The following is a 17,987-nucleotide window of genomic DNA, read 5'->3' as shown; positions in this document are numbered from 1 at the left end:
CCCGCCATGGAGTTAGCCGCCCCTCCCCCGGCGGGGCTTCCCCCCTTGCCCGCTCTCCCCTGCTCCTGGGGCTGCCTGCCGGCCCGCCCGGCAGCCTGCAGGGGGCGCCGCCGGCCCCGGTTCTAGTGCAGACCTGCGGGGGTCCGTCACACTTACAGTTTAGTGTATTTGCAGAAAATGCATGTGCAAAATCAAATAATAGCTCAGGCAAAGGCTTTTTATGCAACAATAACATCATCAGTTGCATTGTCAAAGCATGTACCACTCTTGTGTTTTGTGGCAGGATCTGGCCAGCATCTGGAGGGGAGTGACAATTTTACCCTGTTCATGCTGGTGGAGCAGCATCTTTGGAAGGCCAGGGGAGGGTGTGACGGGGTGAAGCAACCCCGCCACTCGCGAACGCCGCAAGCCACGGCGGACGGTGAAGGAACCGGCGCCGCGGCCGCAGCCACTCTGGGGTGGCTAGGACCCGAGACATAGGCACGTCTTCAAGATGCGCCTGGGGGGAGCGCCGATGTCAGAGGTGCACCCGAGTGGAGCGGGGAGGGGCACCCGGAAGTGAGGGCATCCGGTGGGGCCGGCGAGGAACCGGATAAAAAGGACCCAGGGGAAGACAGAAGGGGGGGCGTAGGGAGAAGCGTCACGAGAGGTGAGGAGGGTGAGAACATGAGCCAAGAGGCTGGCCGGTAATGACCAGGCGGGGTGAACCAGACCCAGGGCGGGCCGTGGAACCCGGGAACGGGCGTGTTTTGGGGGTGCACCCCCGCCTGTTACTGTCAGGAGGCTTGCTCCTGACATTAGGGCCCTGGGTCGGGGTCTGGAGAGAGGGTGGGCCCGGACCTCTCACCCCACCAACACGGGCTATAATCGTTGAGTGGGGGCATAAAGGTGAATGGGGGGGGGGCCGCCGCTTGACAGAGGGGTTATCTCCAGTTGGCATATGAGCCAACCTGTAGCTTTCACACACACACTGAGAATCCCATAAATATACTGCAATTTTTTTATTTGCATCTTCCTCTAACTGGGGCATAACAGGGTAGAGGGGGAAGTTAGTCCCTGGAGTGAAGGGTCAGGGAAATCTAGGCACAAGGGGAGGGTTGTGGTTGGTCCACAGAGCAAGGGGCTAAAATGGGAAAATTGGGTCACAACAGGAGGTGGCAGACAGATGTTGGTACCTTTCTCACTACTGGAGAAACTGGAGCTGAGTACAGGAGCCAACAGTTTTCTCCATTAGAAGCTGACCAGCTCCTCCATGCTCCAGAGCAGCTGCTTCTCTTCCTGCCTTCTCGATGGGGAAGTAAGTTGCAGTTACTCCTGTAACTGCACTTTCAGGGCATGTCTACACTGCCGAGTTACTTTGAAATAACAAGAGGACCATCCACACAGCAAGCACATTATTTTGAAATTATTTTGAAGTAATGGGCTTCTTATTTCAAAATAATAACCCCTCATTTCATGAGGAATAACACGTATTTTGAAATTGCTGTTTCAAAATAGGGTGAGTATGGACAGCACAGCTGTGATTATTTCAGAATAATTAGCCTCCAGGGCTTCTTACAGCTGCCCTGATGGCCACTCTGTCCACACCCCTCCAAAAAGACTGTTCTCATAACTGGTGTCCTTTGACATGTGTTGTGATGACTTGAGCCCCCAACCCTGCCCTCCCCGGAGGCAAATGCCCTATTTCCTTGGCCACTGAAGAGCCCACCTCACCTCCTTGCCTTAGGGTGTCCCTTATCCTTTCTCCCCAATATGGAATGCTCAGATCCATTCCAATCAAGTGTGTGTTCACCATGTGCACAAGTGTTGGAAACTTGCCTCTAGTAGCTCTCTTAGGGTTGGCTGTGGAGACCCCTACAGTGGCACTACTATAGCAGCAGATATATACCACAGCCAACCCTGCCTTCTCTCAGTTCCTTCTTGCCAGCTACTCTGACAGAAGGGAAGGAGGGTGGGTATTGGAATGGACATGAACAATACATCTCAAAGAACAACAGTTATGAAAATAGGTAACTGTCTTTTCTTCCTCGAGTACTTGTTCATGTTGATTCCAATTCAGGTGACTCCCAAGCTGCTACCCCAAGGGGGTGGGATCAGAGGAACCACAGATTGGAGGATGGCATGCTGACAGCTGCATCCACCCTGGAAAAATTATTGGTGGCATAGTGAGCTGTGAATGTATGTATCCACCAACAAGAGGACCATATGGCTGTCCCATAAGTGCTGAAATGGCACTTGCACTACAAAAGCTGTTGATGAGGCATGCGCCCCGGTCGAGTGTCCTGTGATCAGTGGAGGGGTAACCCCTGCCAGGTCAGAACAGGTCAGAACACTTTACCATCCATGGTGATATGCACTGCGCAGAGACGGGGTCCCCTTGCCTTTGCTCCATGGTCACCACAAATAGCTGTGTGGGCATTCGAAATGGTTTAGTGCAGTCAATGTAAAAAGCCAGGACCCTTCTTCCATCTAGTGCATGAAGCACTCTCTGCCTAGTGCTGGAGTGTGGTTTAGGATAAAATACTGGGAGGAAGATCTCCTGAGTTAGGTGGAACTCAGAAACCACCTTCAGCAGGAAGAGTGGGTGCAGTTTAAGCTGCACTTTGTCTTTGTGAAAATCCATGTGCAGGAGCTCTGAGGAGAGGGTCCTGAAGTCAGATACTCTCCTTGCTAAGGTGATGGCCACCAATAAGGTCACCTTCATGAATTGATGGAGCAGTGACCACTCAGTCATAGGTTCAAAGGGTGATCCCATAAGTATATTGAGCACGAGGTTTATATCCCAAGTTGGCACAGGTGGACGATAATAGGTATACAATCTGTCCAACCCTTTGCTAAAGCAAGTCACCACAGGGTGCCCAAATAGGAAATGCTGAGAGCAACCAGGGTGAAAGATAGACACAGCCGCCAATAGCACCTTCACAAGCCCCTTTGTCCACAAGTGCAGTAGGTATTCCAACACCACTGGAGCAGGTGCCCAGCCAGGAGGGACACTCCATTCTACGCACCAGGTAGAAAATCTTTTCCATTTGGCCAAGTATGCCTTCCTGGTAGAGGGTTTTCTACTCCCCAGTCAGACCTCTTGCACCTGTGCAGAGTACTGAAGCTCTAGTGGATTGAACCATTCTACTTCCTCGCCATAAGATGGAGTGAGCGCAAGTCCGCATGTCTGAAACAACCCTGGTGTTGCGTCAGAAGGTCCAGGTATAGGGGAAGGGCTATCAGGGCCTCCACCAACAAGCTGAGTAGGCTGGAGAACCAATATTGGCGTGGCCACACTGGCCCAACAGGATTAGACCCACTATACCAGGGGACCTGGGGGAACGTGCACAAGAGAGTCCCTCCCCCCGCCAGTGGAGAGCGGAACCTTGATAACCATTCTGGAGTGAACCAAAGTCTCTTCACTTTCTGTTCTCCGGTGTGGCAAACGGGTGTAGACAGGGAGTCCCCCACCTGAGGAAGATTGAACGTATCACATTTTCCCTGACTGACCACTCATGGACCATGAAGGTCCTGCTGAGGGCGTCTGCCAGAGTATTTTGCAGCCCTGCAAGTTACTGGGCTTCTAAGTGGATCTTGTGCTCTATGCAGCAGTGCCTCAGGCTTTGCTCTTTGCAGCAGAATCAGGATGGCCATGCCCCGCCCTGCTTGTTTACATAGAGCATCATGGTCGTATTGTCCGTAGAGACCAACATACATCCACTCTGCATCTGGGGTCGGAACACCCAGCAGGCCACTCTTCTCCCTGTTGAGGAGGATGCCCAGAGCTCTGAACAGCTCTAGCACAAGGTCCGTGTGTGCATGGAGCGGTTCCCTGGAGGGCGCTTTTAGCAACCAATCCTCCAAGTATGGGAGGACCTGCACCTCTCTTTTCTGCAGGAAAGCTGCAGCGACTGCCATACTGTTGGTAAACACCCATGGGGCAGAAAAAAGGCCAAATGACAACACTGCAAACTGACCATGCTCATTTGCCATTGTAAGCCTGAGGTAACGCCTGTGACATGGAAGCATTGAAATGTGGAAATATGCGTCCATCATGTTGAGGACAGCAAACCAGTCTCCTGGATCCAAGCAAGGGATTATTAAGCCCAGTGTGACCATCCAGAATCTTAGTTTTTGCATAAAACAATTGAGATCCCTCAGGTCTAGGATGGGTCTTAGACTGGCCTTTGCCTTTAGGATAAGGAAGTAACAGGCTAAAAGCCCTTGCCCCTGACCAACAAAGGGACTTCTTGTATCACTCCTATTTCAAGGAGTGACTGGGCCTCCTGTTGCAGGAGATGCTCGTGAGAGGGGTCCCTGAAGAGGAACATGGAAGGGGAATGGTGAGGAAGTGGAGATACAACTACAGGGAATATCCCACCCCAACCATACAGCGAACCCAACGGTCTGACATAATACTGGCCCATGCATGGTAGAAGTGGGATAGTCTGTCCGAAAACAAATGGGATGGATCTGGTAAGTCTGGTGCCCTACCCTCCAGTGCACTTTCAAAGGGCCTGTGTCAAGCCAGGGGGAGGTGTTCCCCTGATTGTTTTGCTTGGACAGAGTTCTCCTCCTGTTATTGTTCCATGTGCACCTGCATTGCTGCTCAGGGTGCTGCCTAGGTGCAGACCTCTGCTGTGGGGGTTGAGGGTGGAATGGGCGCCTCTGGGGTGCTGGAGTGTGCATCCCCGGAGATTTCCTAGTCTCACAGAAGTCTTTGAAGGAGTGCCGTTTAGAGTCAGTCTGTTCTGAGAACAGGCTCCTTCCTTCAAAGGGGAGATCCTGCAATGTATACTAGGCCTCTGAGGGTAGTCCCAAGGCTTGAACCCACGTGGATCGGCACATAACCACTCCAGCTGAGAGTGTCCATGCCACTGAGTCCGCTGAGTCCAGAGCCACCTGTAGGGATGTCCTGGCTATAGCGCAGCCTCCTCTGAACTGCTGCTGGGCGTCACGGGGCAACAGCCTTTATATTTGGAGAGAACTTCCCATGACTTAAATGCATAACAACTGAGGATCGTCTGCTGATTTGCAATCCTCAGCTACAGGCCCCCTCTACGTAGATCTTTCTACTGAACAGATCGGTCTTTTTGGCCTCCTTCACCATGGGGACGGGGCCTGTTGACCTTGCCTCTCCTTTTTGTTGGCAGTAGAGACCACAAGTGAGGAGAGAGTGGGGTGTGAGTATAGAAACTTGTACCCCTTGGAGGGAACAAAGTACCTCCTCTCGATGCCCTTGGCCATCAGAGGAATGGAAGCCAGGGTCTGCCACAAGTTGATGTAGTTGTACTGCATAGTCTTTATAATTGGCTGAGCTACCCTGGTTGGTCCTTCTTGTGAAAGAGTGTCCACCATGGGGTCCACTGGCTCCTGTATATCCTCCATAGGGAGATTCATGTTTTGGGTCACCCGGTGGAGTAGTTCTTGGTAAGCCCTATGGTCAACTGGAGGAAGACCAGCTGTAGAGGTGCCTGCCACTGCTTCACTGGGGGATGAGGACAAGTAGGCCTGGGTGGCCCCAGAGTCTCCCCAGAGTTCTGAGGGTTTTTGGGTTCTGTTACCCACATCCGGTGCTGTCTGGCTTCTCAAGCTGGGTGGCCAAGCCCCATGCTCAGGCAGTGGGCTGTGCATCTTGGTTGACAGGACTCTGTTGCCAAAGGTGCCCTTGAGGGACGCCCATCCTGTGGGAATCAGGACCTGTGGCTTGTCAACACTGTTGATATAGGCTCACCCTGGGACTGATGGTATGCCCAGGGCATCCAGAAGGGCCACTGTGAAGGCAGCAGCCATTACTGTTCCCACGGTGCCCAGGTGTCCCATATGGTACGCCCAGTGCATCTCCTTTGAGAGTAGTTCAACACCGCATCCAATTCCAACTCCAATTGTGATGACCACAGCAGTGCTGCTGAGGCCGGTGCCGGCGTCAGTGCCATACAGTCGGACCTTGGTGACCTTGAGTGGTACTAGGGGAGTCTGGACCTCGAATGGTGCTGTGCACTCCTGGACCTTGACCTCGACCTGGATTGGGAAATTGATCTCAGTGCCGAGCATCGATTGTCCAGCGCTGCCCTGAGGGTCGCTGTGAGACCTTCTGATGGTGCCAGTGGGGCAGTGTGTTGCACTGACAGAGGTGATCCATCCAGCGAGGACAATCTGTCCCGGTGGCATTCCACAGACAGTGGTCTGCACAGCTTCGCTGGTTTCCCCTTTGACCGGTACGGTCTTGGTGGTGCTGGTGACGCTTCATGCACCCTGGATTCTTCGGCTGCTGAGATCTCTATGAGGTCTTGAACTCCCTTGTAGGTGTCGGGTGTCAAGGGGGAGTTCAGGGCCTGCGCTGGACTTCTGTCTCTCATGATGGGCTGCCTGCTGGAGTCGACGGCAACGTTCTGGGGCTGGAGTCGATGGCACATTCTGGACTTCTCATGCTGGAGACTTCTGGTGTAGTTGGTCCTTTCTTTTTCAAGACTTATGGGGTGATCTACCCTTATCCTCCCTCCTGCTGTGTGGTGTTGGTAAGGTCGATCTGTGCCTCAGTGATCTAGTGGATTGAACCATCCAACTTCCATGCCATGAGATGGAGTGAGCGCAAGTCCGGATGTCTGAGAAACTCTGCCGCTGATTAATGAAGATCACAGCAAAGCTCTACTAGGTACTAGGCACTTGCTAAGGCAAGAGTTAGGATGTTCCAATGCTGTCACTGAGGCTAAGAAGGAACTGAGGGTTGGCAGTGTAATATATGTGCTGATATAGTGGTGCCACTCTAGGGTCTCCACAGCCGACCCTACGGGAGCGGCTAAGGGAGGGTTTCTGATGCTCGTGCATGCAGCATGCATACACCTCACTGGGATCAAGGTGAACAAGCACTCGCAGAAGAGCTCTAGAGTTTCCCTTCCCCACAGGGTGTAAATCTGCAGACAGAAGGGAAAGGGTTTGTGGCATCATGTGAACCCTGCTAGCACCGTGCCACACAGCAGCATTTTGCACCGCCTTCCTCTCTGCCATGGCAGAGCCCAGCGCTCCCTCCGAGCAACTTACAGCAGCTGCAAGCACAGCTGCAGCCTGCTCAGAAGCCTCTGTCCGGGGCAGAAGAGGGCCCCATCCTGGACTGGTACAGAGATCCTGGATCTCACAGAGGTCTAGGGTGAGGAGTCTAATCTCAAGGATGACTGCGCCAAGCGCAGGAATGCCAATGTGTTCAGCCATCTGGCCACCAGCCTGGTCCAGAAGGAGCAAGTCATACCCAGAACCAGGTTAGAATGAAAATTAAAGAACTGCGCCACGCCTACGCCCAGGCCAGAGAACAAAGTACCCGAACTGGAGCAGCACCCCAGACCTGCCACTTTTACCAGCAGCTAAATGGCATCCTGGGGTGGGGTCAGTCTCTTCCCCTTCTCATTGTGGACTCCAGCCTGGATACACCCATCCTCAGCCTCCAGGAGGGCAGGGCTGTGGACCAGAATGATGAGGACAAGGAGGAGCAGGAGGAGGAGGAGGAGGAGAAGGAGGCAGGCTAGCCAGCACACAATGCCCAGCAATCAGGAGGTGGTCATCACCCTGGTGCCACACACAGCACAGGGCTATGCCCGCACTCTTGGGGCAGCATCCGCTCCCCGCCAAGCAAGGCAAGGCGGGGGACACCGATCCACTGCAGGGGAGACTGTCTGGGGGAGAAAGTGGAGGGAACCCCAGGAGCACTCTCTCCAGAGAGCAGTCTCTGCTGCTCACACACACCTCCCCCAACACACACACCCTCCTCCAGGGATGGCAGTTCTCCCTCTGGAGGACACCACCACTACCAGACCTGGCTCATGCGTGGCACAGAGGGAAGTTGAGCCACCCCATCCCCACCTCCTGCCTGCCGGCTCCTGGCCTGGTTGGCACCTTCTCATGCTTGCTTGCCCCTGGGATGTGGGAGTAGCAAGTCTCCACTGGGATGTCCGTGCCCCTGCGGGAAAGTGCCCACTGTCTAGGAAACAGATGTCCTTGCTTGAAGCACATCACCATCGTCTGAACTGAGACTGGGTGTTGGTTCAGAGGTTAGGGCTCGGCTTCATGCACCCTGTCTCCTGGGGTGACTGCCCTTGTCACTGCTCTGCACAGCTGGGCCAGCTGTGAGCGCAATGTGTCCACCACCTCCTGCACCATCCCCCGGACCCTGTGAGACATGCAGGCAGACATGACCCCAGGAGCCGAGGGGCCAAGTGTGGGCACCACCTGTGAACCGTGACATATCCTCTGCAAGAGGTTGGAGTTCTGGAATATGTGAGCATCGTGAGCCTTCCCCAACTGCCCGACTACCTCATGTTAATGTCTGTGAAGCAGCCCCTGTGGTCCACGAGGGCCTGCAGCACCATTGAAAAGTACCCCTTCTTATTTATATAGTTGGAGGCCTGGTGGTCGGGGGCCAGGATGAGGATGTGGGTGCCATCAGTGGCCTGCCCACAGTTGGGGAAGCCCATGGTAGCAAAGCTGGTAACGATGGGGTCCATGTTAGTCAGGTTGTTGACCCTCTGCAGCAGGATGGCACAAATAGCCCTCACCAGATATAAAAACATAGGAAAACAGATTCACAGGGTTACAGGAGCCCTTGGGAAGTCTCTGAGCCCAAGCCCCTTCCCACAGCAGGAGTAACCCCAGCAACCCCATCCCCAACAGGGCTTTGTGAAGCTGGGACTACAAACCTTCTAGGGACAGAGATTCCATCCCCCTGCCTAGAGAAGCCATTGCAGTAGTTCACCCCCCCCCCCAGGGAAATAGCAAGAGAGTCACACCTGCATGAGCACGGCCCTGATGGCTGATCTCCCCATGCCAAACTGGTTTCTGACAGAGCAGCAGCTGTCCAGCATGGCGAGCTTCCGGAAAGCGATGGTGTCTAGCTTCTGCAGAGAGATGGTGGGTCACATGTGGGTGTCCCACTCGCAGAGCTCCAGGAAAGTGTCTTGTCATATGCAGGAGTTCTGGAGCCACTGCTGGTCATCCCATTGATCCAAGGTGATGTGATCCCACCAGCGCTGGGGAAGATAGAAGGGCCTGTGGGGCTGGAAGGGTACCCAGGCCAGGGTGAGGAGGTGCCCCAGTCTCAACTGGCCATCTTGGCCTGGCAGTGCCATCAGGGTGGGCTGCATTAACTGCACCAGAAGTCGCAGCAGGAGGTCTAAGAGCCTTGACACTGCTGTGCAGCAAGTCTGGCTCCATGGCAGGAGTGCTGTGGGGCATCCTCAAGGGCAACCAGAGTGCATGGTGAGGTGTTTGCTGCCCCTCAAGGAGGCAGGCTATAGAGAAGAACCTGAGACACGACTGCAGAGGAGAGCCCCTGTCAGGGCTGATCCACACTTTGTCACTCCAAGTGCAAAAAGTGGGGGCCCACAAAGACCTTAAATACCTTTGGCTCTAGGCTCTGCTTCTAAAAACTCCCCAAAGTCACAGATGCCCTGGCTCTGAGAAAAAAACAAAAGCTGGCACCAAGTGATTTGCCCTAAAAAACCAGGGGGGAACACTTGAATTCCTCCCCCAGGGATACCCCATGCTCTTTTGGCCCAAAGAGCTTGAAAAAAAAAGAAAAGAGAAAAACAAACTGCTGTCTCAGGTAGCTGACCACCCAGTCTCAGGCAGGCAAATATACACAGAGACCCCTCTTACTCTCCAGGACACAAAAATCAAATCATCACCTTCAAAAGTGATTTTTACTAACAAAACAAAAGATACTTGGTTGCTAGGTGTTACAGAGCAACTAAGTAAAACAAATTAAAACAGAAAATCCTGGGGAACAACTTTTAGATAGTGAATGGGGGAGGGGAGACAGATTCACACAAAGCAATTCAAACCAAATCACAAAAATAAAGAAAAATACTCTGATTGCCACTAAATACATGTTTCCCTTTATTTACTCACAATCCCTTCCTGGTTCAGTCCACTTCTATGCCACAAATTCTTTGGAGGCATGGTAGTCCTGCCTGGGTTTGAATCATTCTGTGTCTCTCAAATCCTGGTTTAATTCTTTCCCACAAAGAAAGCAGCCAAGGTATCTTATACAATTAATATTTCAGCACCATATCCCCATTGGTTCTTCTGGCCCTTGCCAACACCCTTGCTAGCCACCTGAGACTACAGCTACACTGCAGGCTTCTTGCTCAAGAAGCTTTTTGCGGAAAAGAATTTCTGCAAAAACATCTTGCACAAGAGAGCATCCACACCGCAAAAGTGCATCGGAAAAGTGATGCACTTTTGCGCAAGAGAGTGTCCACACTGCATGGATGCTCTCTCACAAGAAAGCTCTGATTGCCATTCACAGAATGGCCATCAGAGCACCTGTGCTTGTTTCGATAGGCTGTTTTTGCGCAAAAAACCCTGTTTCCCTCCGCACACACCTTTTTGTGCAATAACTCTTGTGCAAAAAGGAGTTATTTCTCATAGAAAGAGGAATACCTCCACTGGAAAAACCCCTCTGTTCTGTCGATTCACTGTAAATTTTCTTGTGCAAAAATGTGCTTGAAGTATGAATGCTCCGCAAGTTTTTGCATTAAAAACTCTGCAGTGTAGACATAGCCTCAGATTAACCCCTTAGTCACCGGGTGCTGGCCATCACTCTGCCTATCCATCACAGCCCCTTTAAGCACAAGCCTCAGATAGCCTCAGGCAGTAGCTATGGGAAGTGACTGCTGTCCTGATGCCCAGCCTGGAGTGCTTCTGGGGGGGGAGGGGAGGTCTGAAATGTGATTCAGGCTCCAATGAGTGTGGACAACTATTTCAATATAGATCTGTGCTATTTCAATGGGGATTTGTAGTGTGGATGCATTATTTCAAAATAGTTATTTCAGGAGTTTATTATTTCAAAATAAGCTTGTAGTGTAGACATAGCCTTAGTGTTGAAAACCAGACACTTGGCAGCCCTGTGTGACTCTCACTGCAGGGCTGGAGTCAATTCCAGAAGCTCATAGCAATAAGATAGACCTTTATCCCCTTCTGCAGTGTTCTGGTAGCCCACTATGTGCCTCAAAAATGTAATTTTCAACGCTAGACAAAGTGTAACTACTAATAAACAAGCAGAAGTCAAGTCCCATATTCCAGTAGTTGTGGATGAGACCCTAAATTCCCACATTTAAATATATGTATAATTACTAGCTATAACCAATTTACCCCTCAACAGCCTGACTATTTCCTGTTTTAATAATGATCATTTACTTTGTGTGTATGGAAGAGGTGGCAGAATACTTTTTAATGTCACTGACTGAAAAAAGGAACATTCACTTGTAGTGCCCAGTGCAGAGAGAGACTAGATTGAATTAGTTCCATTTTCTAGAATAGACATTTCCACATCACAAAAAGCACCATCGTAAGTGACCTATTTGTTGGCCTCTCTGAGCAGTGATGCCATAAATTAACTGTACACAAAGAATTAAATCACTATGCAGCATGAGAAGGCGTCCCCATCTGGGCAGGGCATGGCAGGGTGGAGGGGCAAATCGATAAAGCTATATGAAGTATACTTGTGTTGCCACTGTCAATGCTGTGTTTCAGTAGAAAATATCAGCACCAGGCTTGTCTTCCGGCATCTTTCAAAAGCTACAAACTTAAACCAAAGGAAAGGAAAATAAAATGTGATTGTAGCTTGTCTATATCCAGTTCAGCTGCTCTGCTGACTGTCAGATGGTTTTTCATCAGTACTTTGCCTAATTTAGCCTTGACTAACTTTAAAAGATCTCTAGGTGGCAGTCTTATCACAAACCAATTCTACAAGTCAAGTACACAGAAAGGTGTTGGAATTACATTTCATTCGCAAATTCAGTTCTCATGCTGATTGCCTCAATCCTGATGAAGGATGGTTGGGACACTATCAACTTAACAGTTGATGAAGGTGCAAACAGCTCTTTGTCTGTGTAGATTCTAGCATTAGCACCCTTTCTATCTATTACTATCCTTTGATCTGTTTCTTTTCAACTATCCAATCTTCAGGTGTTTATAGATTGCCAGTTCTGCATACTTGTTTTTCCCTTTGGTATTTCTGTACCCTCTGCTCCTTGTTTCCCGCCCCTTCCTTTTTTCCCTCCTCCCCCCCCATTTATTTTGGGTCTGCACATCCTAAACTCAAAACTCCGGTCATCTGAAGAAGTGGGCTGTGCCCACGAAAGCTCATGACACCATCTACATCAGTGGTCACCAAGCAGTCGATCGGGATCTACTGGTAGATCTTGGCGCCTCTGACAGGGGATCCTGGCTGGTTTGGCCAAGAGGCTACCAAGTGCCGCACATAGCTGCCTCTCCCTGCACTGCTGCACAGCTCCTGCCCTCTGCCTTGGAGCTGTCCTCTCAGGAGCCTCCTGCTTGCTGGGCAGGAGAGGGAGAGGAGGGTGCTGATATCAGGGTGCCCCTCCCCCATTCTGCATCCTATCTCCACAGAGCAGAGAGGGGGACACAACAGGACTTGGGATGGAGTTTTCTGACTGCTTTTGGGAGTGGTGCAGGGCCAGGCAGGGGGGTACGTCTACACTACAGCGCTAGTTCGAACTAACTTAGTTCGAATTAGTTAATTCGAACTAAGCTAGTTCGAACTAACGCATCTAGAACTAAAAACTAGTTCGAACTAGCGTTTTGCTAGTTCAAACTAGCAAGTCCACATTGAGTGGACTCTGAACAGGGCTTAAGGATGGCCGGAAGCAGTGCCGGCAGGGCATCAGAGGAGGACTTAGAGCGTGGAGATGCTGTCTCAGGCTAGCCGAGGGCTGCGCTTAAAGGGTCCCGACCCCCACCCCGGACACACAGTTCTAAGGGGTACCCCGCTTGCAAAGAAGTTCTGGCTTGGAGTGCCCTGAGTGCTCACACTGGGCACATCACACCACTCGGCCATCAGCCCGGCTGCACTTGCCACAGGCTGCCATCTGGGGAGAGGGAGTAATTGGGGGGCTGCAGGAGAGCTTCCACCCCCAGAAGCCCGCAGAGCCAGCCCAGTCCTCCCCATCGGGGGCTCGTACCCCATTCCTCCCTCACCTCCTTCCACTTACCCTTCCCTAGCTCCTTTTCTTATTGATGTACAAAATAAAGATAACGTTTCTTCCAACATTGACTCTGTCTTTATTGAACAAAACTGGGGGAGACTGGGAAAAGGAGGTGGGAGAGGGGAAGAGAAAGGCTGGGAGAGGGGAGGGCAACTAACATGATCAGGGGTTGGGAACAGGTCCCAGATGAAGAAAGGCTACAGAGACTGGGACTGTTCAGCTTAGAAAAGAGGAGACGGAGGGGGGACAGGATAGAGGTCTCTAAAAGCAGGGGTTGGGTGGAGAGGGTGCATTCAGAAAAGTTCTTCCTGAGTTCCCATAAAGAAGGACTAGAGGACACCAAAGGAAAGGAATGGGTAGCAGGCTTGAAACTAGTAAGAGAAAGTTGTTCTTCTTCCCAAAGCAAATAGTTAACCTGTGGAACTCCTTGCTGCAGGACGCTGTGAAGGCTAGAACTAGAACAGAGTTTAAAGGGAAGTGAGATAAAGTGATGGAGGTTGGGTCCATGGAGTCCTATTAGCCAGAGGGTAGGAGTGGTGTCCCTGCCCAAAGTTTGTGGAAGGCTGGAGAGGGATGGCACGAGACAAATGGCTTGGTCACTGTCTTCGGTCCATCCCCTTCAGGGTCCCTAGGGTTGGCCGCTGTCGGCAGACAGGCTACTGGGCTAGATGGACCTTTGGTCTGACCCAGGACGGCCATTGTAAGCTCAGGGCTCAGTGTCGGGGGTCTCAGTGGACCCCCTTGATTTTCATGCACACCTGCTCCTGGGTGGCCAGGCTGGCAGCTCTCCTGCCCTAGACAGCCACTTTCCTGTGCCTAGTGCGGAGATCGTGGACGAGGTCCACGATGTCCGCACTAGCCCAGGAAGGTGCCCGCCTCTTGCGGTCCAGGGCAAGCTCCCGGGAGCCGCCAGCCTGGTCCTGGCAAGAGGGGGAGGGCTGGGGGGCATCGGATGGGTGGCTCTGTGCCGTGCCAGGTGCAGGGTCTGCTAGCTGGGTGCTGGCAGGCTTGCACCTGGCACGGGCACCGTAGCCAGCCCGTGCCCCTTTAAGGGGTCCGGGGCCGGGAGGGGGGCATAGAGTTTCCCTGGTGTTGGCCAGAGTGGCCACCAGGGAAACCTGGGGAGGGCTAGCCTCCCACTAGTTCGAACTAAAGGGCTACACAGCCCTTAGTTCGAACTAGCTAGTTCGAACTAGGCGTTAGTCCTCGTAAAATGAGGTTTACCTAGTTCGAACTAAGCGCTCCGCTAGTTCGATTCAAATTCGATCTAGCGGAGCGCTAGTGTAGCACCTATTAAAGTTAGTTCGAACTAACGTCCGTTAGTTCGAACTAACTTTGTAGTGTAGACATACCCGGGGTGAGCCTGTCTTAGTCCCACCGCACAACCATCTGAGGTCAGTAGGTCCCAGCCGGAGCCCACATCCCGAAACCCTACCCCAGTCATGAACCCCTGAGTACACTGCACGTCTCTGCCCTAGAGCTCCGAGCACCTCTGCATCCGAGCACCTCTGCTAGCATGCACCTAGCATCCCTCCTGCACCCCAACTGCCTGACCCAAGCTCAGAGCCCCTCACACTCCAGATCCCTTAATCCAAGACCAGAGTCTGCACCCCAGCCTGGTGAAAGTGAGGGAGGATGGGGGAGGAAGGGAGGATGGAGTGAGCAGAGGCGGGGGCCTCGGAGAAGGGGCACAAAGGAGGTGGGACAAGGGTATTTGGGTCTGAAGTAGCTCTTCAATTGCACTTAAATTAAAAAAGTGCTCTTGTACTTACAAAGCTTGGAGACCCCATGTTTTGTTAGTCTATAAAGTGCTACCAGACCATTTGTTGTTTTTTAAGAGAAAAGTTAGTTGGGTTTTTTTCCAGGCAGAGGCTGTCAGATTAGCAATTTGTTTGTTTATAAATAATGTTACAACTAAAAGAGTCCCATTCTGACCTTGGTTTGTACCCGCAATCCCCACTGACATTAATGAAAGCTCCATGAGTGTATCCAAGGGTAACACTGGAGGTTTTTACCATTCAGCACTCACTGAAAATGTTCCATCCCCACTGACCATCCCATAGACATAACAAAATGGTAAAGAATACTGATGATGTGTGGAATGCTGAATCTCACCATCCTCCAGCATGGCAAAGAAACCTCCTGGCAAAGTCATTTGATAACAATGACATAAAATAAATAGCTAAACAGATCCCTTATTATTTGGCGCTCTTATCCCATTCCATGCAAGCTTCCAGTATTCACAGACACAGACAGTAATTAATCCTCCTGCCTCCAAGCTGGCACTGCTAGCTCAGATCTGGCTCAGCTGCTCTGGGCAGGGTATTAAATCCTAGTCAGATGAGGAGCTGGGTGCTTCCTACTTGTGCCTGAAGGGCCAGGAGCTTGAAGGGCTTGGTTTAGGGACAAGGTTGTCTGCTTTCCCACCGTTTAATATTATTAACTCGACTCCTTGGTTTATAATCAATGGAATGCAGTAAGCAAACTATTACAGGATCAGGGACAATGGGCGACTTGACAGCAAATCACAAGGTAACTATCCTTTTGCTTTCTTTACTGGCCAAAATATTGTTCATAATTAACAGGCAGCTAATGTGCATGTTTCCCTGAGTGACTGAAACGAAGGGACTCTTCACAGTTTAATGTCAAAAGGGCTATTTAGATAGCTCTTCAAACTGTGACTTTATGGGAGGGTTGAATATTTCTATCACTAAACACCCCGCTCCATTCTGAGAGGAAGAAGCCCAGAGTGCCAGATCTGGAATAAAGAATCCAGGTTTTTCCCCATTAGCACTACTAGCAAATAGTAATCATAACTTCAATGTCTATGGCACCTCTCATTCTTGCACTGTAGATTGTTAAAGTTTTCAAGGGAAATCTAACCTAGCCCCATACAAAGAATGGAGTGCCAGCCTCTGCTGAAAGGTCATAGAAGCCCCCGCAAGGTAAGCAGAACTACCCTTACCTGGAAAGATGCTTGTGGGGCATGGGGTTTTGTTACTTGTACTCATGAATTGCAAAGGAGACATTATCCAATTGTTTTGTGCTGTATCTTTAAATCAGAATCCCACAAAGGAAACAATTAGGCTTAGCAGGAAAAGGACTTGAGACTTGGAACTTTTCTTGAAATTTCCCCGAGTCCCATGTGAAATTCTATGGAGCAGTCTTTTGGTTGATGACATGTTTCTAAACTGATGTATTAGGCTATGTCTACACTGAAGAGTTTTTCCGGGATACCAAAATCTCTGCTGCGTCCAAGGAAGGCGTCTGCTTTTCTGAAAACATTTTTCAGAAAAACAGACACGTTTTTTCAGCATCCCTGGAAACCTCATTCTATGAGGAAGAAGAGATGTTCCAAAAGAGGGGTTATTTTTCCCAACATTTGGCCCTGTGTAAACGGGCCAAATGTCAGAAAAGCCTCTTTTGGAAGAAAAGCGGAAAAAGATATGCTTATAGCAAACCACGATGTGCATATCTTTCTCCAACTTTTCTTTGTAGTGTAGACATAACCTGAATGTGACAAAATACCATGGCTGGGTAGCTCACACAAGGATAGACATGTTCTTACTCTGAAGAACATTGTTCTAAAATCAACATGACAGAACAAATGAGAGTCATAAGGAGACAGAGATGGGCAGGAATGGGAAAGGAAGGACAATAGGCAGATCACACAGTTACTTAGTATGATATGTGTACACCTTAATGATGTTGTTACTAGAAAGAAAGAAAGAAAGAAAGAAAGAAAGAAAGAAAGAAAGAAAGAAAGAAAGAAAGAAAGAAAGAAAGAAAGAAAGAAAGAAAGAAGCCCTGCACATAGGTGTTGTTTAATCTTGCCTGCAATGTTCCCTGATTAGGGATGATTTCAGAAAGAAAAATGAGAACTGAACTAGGGAGTCTCAGTGGATAAGAAGGGTTCAACCCAAAATGTAATAGCTTTAGGTCAAATTAAATAAGGCAATGACTATGCTTCCTTAATAATATAACTGTTAGAAGTTTGTCTGTAGAGTTCAAAGTACCTCACAGAATTTTAAAGCCCTGTCTTACAGCTGAGAAACTGAGACAAAAGACAATTTTACTGGATTTCTCAGGCCACACACAGAGTCAGTGACAGTCAGGAATAAACTCTGTGAGTTCTGGCTCTCAGTTCCATACCAGTCCCATTGAATGACATTGTTCCTCATCAAGTGTTGCTTTTATGATAGTGAAAAGCAAGGATGCTGCATTTTTGTAGGGCTGGATCAGCATAATTATTATTTATTGTTTATTCAGCATTAACTACACTTAATTTCTTTGCGTCCATATACTGTATATCCAGAAGAGTGACCAGCTGTGGTAGGTGCTGAAAGAAACCTTCTGCCTTAATTTCAGAGAGGAAGCCGTATGAGTCTGTTTCAACAAAAATAATGAGTCTGGTGGCACCTTAAAGACTAACACATTTATTAGGGCTCTATGGCACTCATTTCTGTGGGCTGCAGCTCCCTTGGTCAGATGCGAGAAGTGAAAGAATCAGATGGCAGGGATGTCTACTTCCATACAGAGATGGGAGTGTGACAACAGTGTTAATGAAGCTCATTCAATCAGGGTGTATGTGGCCCACTTCCAACAGTGACAGGAGGCTGAGAATCCCCAAAGGGGAAATTTACTTATGGTAATGAGAGAGTCATTCTCAGTCTCTATTCAGACACAGTCTGATGGTGTCACATTTGCACATGAATTTTTTGATGCTTTTTGCTTTAGAATGGCAACTTTCAAGTCAGTAACTGTGTGCCCAGGGAGGTTAAACCCCTCCCTCCCATTTTTTGTATTTACCACTCTTGATGTCTGATTTGTGTCCATGTATTCTGTTGTGTAGAGACTGTCTAGTTTGTCCCAAGTGAATGGCAGAGGGGCACTGTTAGCACAAGATGGCACAGATCACAAAGTGGATGTGCAGGTGAATGAGCCTTTGATGGTGTGGTAGATGAGGGTAGGTCCTGTGTCACTGTGATAGAGGTGTGGACAGAGCTG

The 17,987-nt window shown here is 50.2% G+C and overlaps 1 protein-coding gene across 2 annotated transcripts in view; it reads left to right on the top strand.

Annotated features, from left to right (window-relative positions):
- The first annotated feature begins 15,266 nt into the window (after positions 1-15,266).
- LOC102461712 (solute carrier family 2, facilitated glucose transporter member 11-like) overlaps positions 15,267-17,987 on the top strand; it is a 32,271-nt gene continuing 29,550 nt past the window's right edge. Inside the window, exon 1 of one of the 2 annotated variants that reach the window (XM_006119651.5) lies at positions 15,267-15,512. In XM_006119651.5, coding sequence (XP_006119713.2) covers positions 15,447-15,512 — 66 coding nt within the window. In that variant the 5' untranslated portion in view covers positions 15,267-15,446. Of the gene's footprint in view, positions 15,513-15,674; positions 15,926-17,987 lie in introns of those variants that run through there. The other variant, XM_014571789.4, reaches the window with a different exon arrangement.

The sequence above is a fragment of the Pelodiscus sinensis genome, chromosome Z, assembly GCF_052426305.1.
Source record: "Pelodiscus sinensis isolate ZL-2025 chromosome Z, ASM5242630v1, whole genome shotgun sequence".
Taxonomy (NCBI): Eukaryota; Metazoa; Chordata; order Testudines; family Trionychidae; genus Pelodiscus; species Pelodiscus sinensis.
The sequence above is the reverse complement of the archived record's forward strand: the minus strand, read 5'-3'. Positions and strand labels throughout refer to the sequence as shown.